Source organism: Aulonocara stuartgranti (assembly GCF_965226115.1).
Source record: "Aulonocara stuartgranti genome assembly, chromosome: 15".
Taxonomy (NCBI): Eukaryota; Metazoa; Chordata; class Actinopteri; order Cichliformes; family Cichlidae; genus Aulonocara; species Aulonocara stuartgranti.
The window spans coordinates 19,894,198-19,902,688 of record NC_138951.1 but is presented as its reverse complement, the minus strand read 5'-3'; the positions used below and the strand labels follow the sequence as shown (position 1 = coordinate 19,902,688).

Here is an 8,491-nt window from a genome sequence, read left to right as displayed (position 1 = left end):
GGCAATACTCATCTACAGGTTGTAACTTTTACTCAGAATACCATTGCATCCAATTACAAAACCCAAGTGAACATTGCTGATATTTCTTTGTGTTTCTTACTCATCTTTTCTTTGTTATATTCTATGTAATTATTAAGTAATATTTATTACGAATGTACTAGTTAATATTAATCGAATTGAATAAATATTCTTATTATTCTATTAAATAATAAATCAATATTTTCTAAAACAAATATTTGCAGCTTAAGAGACACTTTTATTTCACAGTTGAAATGGCATAGATATATTTAAAATATCTACATAACATTATAACCACAAAAAACATGGCCATAGAACTTCTTGATCGCAAATTTCAAAACAGAGCATATACACATATACAAAAAAACAACAACATGCTATTCAAAAACTCAGTGTGCACTGTCCCCTTTCTTCTAATCAACTTTCAGAACACATACATCAACTCTGTCCATTAACAGTTGCAATCACTACCTTTGCAGACATTCTCAGAACGTTCAGGACAGAAAGAACTTGTATAAAACTGAGCAACATTTGAAATTACTGTCAGAAAACAGACAAAATGCAAACAAATTAATTGTGCTGGACAAAAGCACAAATAACACTGGAACACTCACACTAAAAGTTTCTTGTGGAGAGACTGGACCTTTGGTGACATTTTAAGGATGTCAAGCTCAAGAAACAGCTTCTGAAATACCTCAAACGTATATTTCAGTTTCAGTGGGTAACTTAAGTTGACAGCATAGATGACACCCATGAGCAGGAGGCAAGCGTTTGTCACACTTCCGCAGTCCTCCAGAATTTCTGTCCCCTCAATGATGACCGACACGTTCACAGGATCTTGGTTTTCCTGTGCCACATTGGGATGGATTACGATGATCTTCATCATGTGATTACTGCAGTCCTCTTTCAATGCTTCTTGGCTGACGTCCTCCTGTGAAAACAAACAAACCACAATTAGAAATAACTAGAATAGATTCCAAGTAAAAGAAAAGGTTAAGAGAAAAAAAAATGTAAAAATAAAAAATTTAGTATACTCAAATCAAACAATATTCATATGGCACTTTTCATACGTAAAGTTACAGAACGTGCTTCACAGAGGCTGACCCTGAGACAAAGAAAATCACTTTTGGGGGCCATCCAGCCTGGAGCTGTCCATGGGACGGCACGCGTGTTGGTAGACCAGAACCATTAAATCATTAAAATAGGTTATAAAGGTATAATCAAATTAAATACTCTTTTGCTCATAAAATAAAGTTAATAAGTGATCGTTAAATAGTCAGAAAAAAACCAGACAAAAGGCAAGTTAAAGTTTAAGGCAGATAAGATAAAGATTAAATATGATTTAAAAAATAAAGGGTAAGAGCATAAAGATTTAAGAAATTAGTTAAAAGCCAGATTGAAAATATTAATCTTGAGTCTTTTTTAAAAAACATCACGAGTGTAGAGAATCTTTGACCTTCAATATATCATCACAAGTGAAGACCAGATTATAAGGTTAGACAATTTTAATACAGTCATTATGATCATCAGATACCTGATGGTCTTTGATCAGCTCCTCTCCACTCTCTCCAAGATACTCAACTAAGCAACGAATGATAATGTCCCTTCTGCCATCGACATGATGCTATTAAACCCAAAAAGAAAATTTATTGCAGAAAATACACAACATAACATATGTAACATACATACATAACAGCACATACAGATGTAAACGGAAAGTTACCCATGGAGAATGTAAGCCTGCAGCTACATTCTAACGTTGTGAAGTGTACAACTTAACATGAATTTCTCAACGATGTGACAAGAGTCCAGTGCATGTCATAATCTGTGGGTCCAGAAACTGTCTCTGCCCAGTGAGGAAAGTTTTCTGCCTCATCACTGGACATGCAAATGAATTTTTTGCAACATATCAGTACCTCCTATCACAATATTAACCAGTCAAGGACAGGAATTCCCACACACAAGAGTAATATTTTGGGAAATAATTGTATTGGAGTCTATGGGCAGCAGGAAGGGATCTCGCTGCACTCAGAGGGTCACTTTGAAAATTCTGTAAATTTCTCTGCTTTTGAGCGCATATTAAGGGAGAGATGACAGGTTTGTATACACTTGTAGAGACAATCATGTGCATAAATTGTTAATTGTGGCCACAGTGTCAGGATCAGGAGAACAGTTTCAGCCAACACAGACACTGATCAGAATAAAGGACAAGTTCAGTATTTTACACTTAAAGCCCTGTTTTCAGTTTATGATGAAATCGAACGATTTTGATTGAAATTTGGACACATGCTGCTGGCCCGAGCTTTTTTGGTTTCTGTGGTAGCACATCCCCACCTCCACAATGGCTTCATAGGTGCACTGGAACAATCCTTCCTAAAATGCATAAAACTGTCGTTTACAAAGACGTGAAACTCACCGAGTGGTCAGAAGTGTTCACTGATATGTTCACACAAAAATCGCTGCAAAAGATACTTTCCAACTGGTTTTTATTGTAGTTTTTGTCCAACTCCATTGACTTGTATTAGATGTGCTGTGATGTACGGTATTAGTCCGCCGCTATTCCATTCTATTATTCAAGCTCTCGGCGGAAGAATGTACAGGTGTAAGGCGTTTGAAAAAATAGGTCCAGTTTTACAACAAATGGTAAAACACCTGTTGGAAAGCATTTTTGCAACGATTTGTGTGTGAACATATCAGTGAACACCCCTGACCACTCGGTGAGTTTCACGTCTTTGTATGAAGCCATTGTGGAGGTGGGGGTGTGCTACCACAGAAACCAAAAAAGCTCCGGCCAGCAGCATGTGTCCAAATTTCAATCAAAATCGTTCGATTTCATCATAAACAATCTGAAAACAAAGCTTTAAGTTTAAAATAACAAACTTGTCAACTTGTCCTTTAAATAAGAGTGATACATTCTCAGTGTGTATGACCTCATCTTTTCCATTAGATTATGTAATTAAAATAATTTAAAATTTTACCTTATTGAGTGAGTCCAACATTGGTTTTATTTTGGTCCCTGCAGTCCCGCCCTTCCTTCGAAATATCTCCAGGAGTTTGGTGGTGTACCTGTCCAATCTGGACAAAAACGTTCGCTCCAGATGAATTGTGGTTATTCGCTTAAACTCCTCTTTGATCTGAAATGAGAGATAAAACACAAAATCATGTCAAAGATGACTCATGAGATCTCACGTACACTTAGTTGCTGCATGAACAAGAACTGGATTTACCTGATTTTCACAGAACAGAGAAGGCCACCTCTCTAAGAGGTCTTGGATTGCGGGGCAATCCTTGACAACCTCTTTTCTTCTCATAGCGAAAGACTTCTCCATTTTCTCATTAATTGCCCTCTCATTGTTCTTCTTCTTCATTTCCTTCAGCAAATCTAGTCTATCCATCTCTAAGGTTTCCTCAGTCTCACCGAATGGCAGTGGTGGCAGATAGTTGACTTCAGCTTTTTTGGCCCTTTTAAAGCCTTTAAGTGAACCCTCTTCACTGGAGCATCGTCTCTTCAGTGTGTTCACCTCGAGCTCTGGAATGGCTAATTGGCGACCTCTTAACTTTGCCCTGTAGTTGCCCATTTTATACTTTATCCTCTGTTGCCAACCATATAGGCCATTAAAAGAACCTGGCTCTTTGAGGCATGGGTATTTTGCTACCAAGGCTTCAGCAACAGCTAAAATCTGGACACCAGTTGGATATGCTGTGAAGCCAAATATAGTCTCTGCAAGCTTCTCAAGAATGCTACTAGTTACGCTTGGGTTGTTCAAAAGTGTGCCATCATTTTCATAAGCTTGCTTTCCTGCTTCCAGTGCAAGGTCTATATCATAAGAGAAGTCTGGTATTTCAAACTTAAATGGCCATGGCTTAGACCTGTAGGATGGTCCACTCTCATCTGGGGAGGACAACAGGATTGTGTCGCATGCAGATGAGGAGGAGCTTGCTTCTGTAGATAGTGGAACTGGAGATTCGACTTCTGACATGTCCACAGTAGTGAGACTTAAGATTACTGGTTCAGTTTTTACTACTTTGAGGTTAGCTTTATCTTGTACTTCCTCAATCGAGGTCAAAGTGAAGAACTGACCATCGAAATCCATGTCCTGGTACATAACAGTGAATGGTCCTGTAATATCAAATGTCTCTCGAAGAACATCATTGAGGTCCTGAAGTGTGCTTGGGATGCCTGCAGGTAAAAGTAGTTTGTGGACATCATCCTCCCCAAAAATTATCCGCAGTTTCGCTGAGGGTGCCATATCAACAGGAAGAAGCTGCAACAACAGAAGAGAAATACAGACATTTATTCACAAGCTTCTCTCCTCACATTTCAAAAAGATAGGCAAATGTGGTGCTTTAAAGTTGTCAGGCGTCTTCCTGCAAGGGTGTATGAAGCCAAAGGATAAAAATCTTTAAGCTCTCTTTGCTCAAGTAACTGCACACTCCCTGTGTTCTCCAGCTCATAACTCCTCAGGTGTTCATTGTACCATGTATTTTGTTGTCTCACGAAAAAAGTCAGTTTGTTACAAATCACCATTATCTGTAACACTTCAGAAAAGTCAGGCAGTCCTGCAGTGGAACCACAACACAACAACATTCCCACTGCATAGTTGGTGCCTAAACTGCACACATTATTGGCAACATGCACAGCTGTAACAGCAGGGAATCTGCATTTCACCAGGTCTTTTAGATCATCCTTAAGCACATCTAAAGAGACCTCTGTTGTTTTTGTGACCGCAAGTGATGGTTTGACAGAATGTGATTGATGATATGCAACCATGAGCTGGTGCTTATTTGCAAGAGACAGCAAAATATTCCTGAAACAACCAGTGTGTCTTACCACCTTCTTGAAAAAGCTGTGTTTGGCCTCGAATCTCATTGTCCAGAGGGCAGCTAGGGGGCCAAATTCCCGAATGAGCTGAGGATAGTGCTCAAGGAAATGGTGCTTGGGAATGAGCTTATGTTGGGGGAAAACATCAAGGAATCTGCTTCGGTGTTCTGAAATGATGCTGTCAAGATAGCAAATGCTTTCTTCAGTATGGGCTCGAGACATGACAAGGTCCACAATGTCTTTCAGTGTCATCAGCATCTGCCATACAGGCTCTTGTTGGGGTACTTTTAAACCTATAATCAGAGGCAAAAGACGTAATAAGCACCAATTTTCATGTGCGTTGCCCCCTACTGATTTTCGAGTCGAAAAGTTAGCAGGAATGAGATGAGGGCGATTTGTTTTATCACTCCACTTGTATGGGAAATTGGAAATGGCATCATTCAGTTCCATGAGAGAAAAATATTTTTTCTTGATCAAGTTATCAAATGCCAAAGCCAGTTCCACTGGAACAATACCCTCCAGCAGATCATGTAAAACATCTGGAGGGTAACCAGATGTAACATGAAAATGCTCAAGTTTTTCTGACAATGCACACTGTTTTTTTACACCATAACAATGAGGGTGATCTGGACTAGACACAGCTGTCTGTACATGCAGTGTATGTTGATCTTTGGTTCTTTGATGAAAAGACCCAGATCTCACTTCATTGGACTGAAACTTGGATCGCTCCCCAACACAAAACCGGCAGATGTATGACCCTGCAAAGCTTTCGACAAATCCTGCCACAGAGTGCGCCCCCAAATTATCTGCCACCACACTGACCACAGTCCCTTTAATGGCTTTCCCTAACGCTGGAACAAAAAGACCATCTTTCTCCAAGCTTTGGATATCTGTTAACAGTGGCTCTAAAACTCGCTGGAATCCAAACTGCTTGGTGTCTTCAGCCTTACACAGAATTGCAAGGTAGATTGATGTCAATGTGGAACGTAATTGCACCGGAATGTTTCCCAACACCCAATAGACAGCTGTGACTTTGTGCTTTTTTCGAGATGTCCCAAGAGGATTACATACCTCAAAGTCATCAATGTACAGGATGAGACTCACTCTGTTCTCCTCTACAGAGAAAAACTTGTTGTTTTGATAGTGAGATCCATCACGAAATGTCTGGTACTTAAAGTCATTTTCAGTTTTTTTTTCACCTTCAAATGTGTTTTCTTGAAAAGACTTACTTAGGACCTGCACCAAGGAGGGCAATATTGGGACATACTGGAAGGTTTTGCCCTTTTTTTTAATCAAGTATGTGTTCTTCTGGTTCAACAACTGAAAAATGCTTCTTCATAAATTCTCTTCTCTTGTAATAAGTTGTGAAAGGGCCACCTGTCCCCAAGGCAGTACTTATAGGGTGTGTCTCACAAAGATTTTTCACTAAATCTGAGATAATGGCTGGATCCAGATCACAGGTATGGCTTTTCAAGGTGGACACCACCACATCTCTTAAAAGTGGACCAGATGCAGAGGTGGATATAAACTGAAGCTCATCTACTATTTCATCAATGCATTTGTTTGGGACATTGAACATGCTTTCTAACTTTAAAAATAGATGGCCAAATTTCTCTTTTATATCTTGAGACAACTCCTGTGGTTCCCCATCCCAAAGCTCTAAGCTCTCTTCCACATAGGTCTCATCCTGAGCAAACATGGGTTCATTAGGTTTGCTTTTTAATACTTCAGTTTTAAAATCCTCAAGGGTGTGTGACTGGTGTTTTCTGTGTCTATGTGTAGCAAAGGTGGAATAAATATTTGTACTGAAGTTGCAGTCTTTGAAGACACATGCAACTACTTCAAACTTCCTTAAGTGGTTGTTAAGATGCTCAAAATACTGCTTCTCTGAATTAAAAAAAACAGAGCAGCAAAGTAGACAAGTAAATGAAAGAGGTCCACTTTGTGTGACCATCTTCACATGGTGTCGAGACAAATGGGTCTTAAGGGCATTAAATGTTTTAAACGAGCAAGGGCAATCAGTGTGAAGACAAGGGACTGACTGGCTGCGACCACCATTTCCATGCTTTAGTCTGTAGTGTTTTAACAATCCCAACCTCTTCTCTGACTCAAAGCTACATATCTTACACATCCATCTCATGTTGTGGCACCTTAAACAGACAAATTATGTGACAAGTTAAACCTAATCGTTACTAATTTGATCTTACCTTGTGGAGTTCAAATTAGCAGTCAGAAGGTCCTATGTTCTGTAAAAAAAAAGAAAAAAGAAAAAAAAAAGAAAAAAAAAAAGAAAAAAGGTTATCTATATGCTTTTCAACTAATTTCTACTAACTCAAGGATGCACACTGATATTATTATTATTTTTTTTACATATGTTAGTTCGGTGGCAAATTTAAAACAGGTCAATATGAAGACTTGAGTGAAATCGAGTGCGTATATCGTTTTTTGTTTTGTTATTTTTCAAAATACACCTCATGGCAGCTGTGCAGCAATTATTTTAAACTGGACCGTGGTCGTTTTATTCACAAAGACGTTAGTTAAGGCAGCAGGCGTGTGTTGTTTAGGTGGCCATCTAAGCTGTAAAGTGCTGTGGGAAATTCTGGACATACCTCCTGCCAGGAAAGTTAGTCAGCAAGTCTAGCAGGAAAATACACTATTTGCTAGCGCAGCTTCTTTCAGTGCGGAGAAACTGACTTAAGTAGGTGAGCCAACAGGAACGTACAAAGTTTGTTCCGCTTAAAACTTACATTCATGGTTCTACTTCTTCCCGTTTCCGTCAAGTCTGCCAACCGTCGAAATGTGGACCATGGTATGTCTGAAGAAAGACCGCTCAAATGTGGGGAGGGGCTTTGACGTCATGCTCCGAATGCAGAGAAGGTGGCCATATTCACTGATGTCACTCCATTACATTTTACTTGGAAATATCAACTAATTAAGCCAATGAATTGGTTTAGTGAATATTACTTGGATCGAATGATTCAATTTACATACAAAACTGAGGACACATAATTACAAACAATCCTCAAGTAATGCACTACAAGAAAAACTGCTATTTTAAAGTAATAGCACTGAATTTGTAATTTTTTGTAAAATTTATATAGCTAATTGAAATAATAATTACAGGGCCAAAAAAACATTTTTTTCAGTGTAGAAACTAGAAATATATTTGAAGATAAAGTACTGGTTTTAAGTAATATGTAAGATTTGATTTCAATTTCACACCCACGATATACTGTGTTTGCATATTTTTGGTGGTATTATTATTTTCTTCCTTCCTCTTCTCCTTATCTCTATCAGGGCTGTGGGGGGTGGGGGGGGGACCCTATCCTAGTTACTATAGGGTGAGAGGCATTATACACCCTGTACAAATCACCAGTCTGTTACAGGGCCATTCACACTCTCATTCACACCTAAATTAAATCAATTTATGGCATGTCTTTGGACTGTAGGCAGAAGAGTACCCAGAGAGAAGACACGCAAACATGGGGAGAACATGCAAACTCCACACGGAAAGGCCCCAGTTGGATAGTGTCAAACTCAGGACCTTCTTGTTGTGAGGCAAGAGTGCTAACCACTGTGCTACTGTGCTACTCCATGTATAATTATTTGGTTGGTAGTATTATTAGAGATGGACCGATCCGATATTACGTA

At 39.0% G+C, this 8,491-nt stretch overlaps 1 protein-coding gene across 4 annotated transcripts; it reads right to left on the bottom strand.

The window, feature by feature from the left end:
* Nucleotides 1–243: 243 nt before the first annotated feature.
* On the bottom strand, nt 244–7,984 carry LOC309688730 (uncharacterized protein). 4 transcript variants are annotated; one of them, XM_082504665.1, is made up of 7 exons: nt 7,450–7,984; nt 7,048–7,086; nt 4,850–5,133; nt 3,246–4,283; nt 2,997–3,152; nt 1,553–1,642; nt 244–949 (listed from the first exon to the last, which is right to left on the bottom strand). In XM_082504665.1, the coding sequence occupies exons 3-7, from the start codon at nt 5,096–5,098 to the stop codon at nt 629–631; spliced, it is 1,854 nt and encodes a 617-aa protein (XP_082360791.1). In that variant the 5' UTR covers nt 5,099–5,133; nt 7,048–7,086; nt 7,450–7,984; the 3' UTR covers nt 244–628. The 4 variants fall into 4 exon arrangements, with proteins under 4 accessions (XP_082360791.1, XP_082360792.1, XP_082360794.1 ...); XM_082504666.1 differs by having other exon boundaries at nt 7,588–7,984; XM_082504668.1 differs by lacking the exon at nt 4,850–5,133.
* Nucleotides 7,985–8,491: the final 507 nt, after the last annotated feature.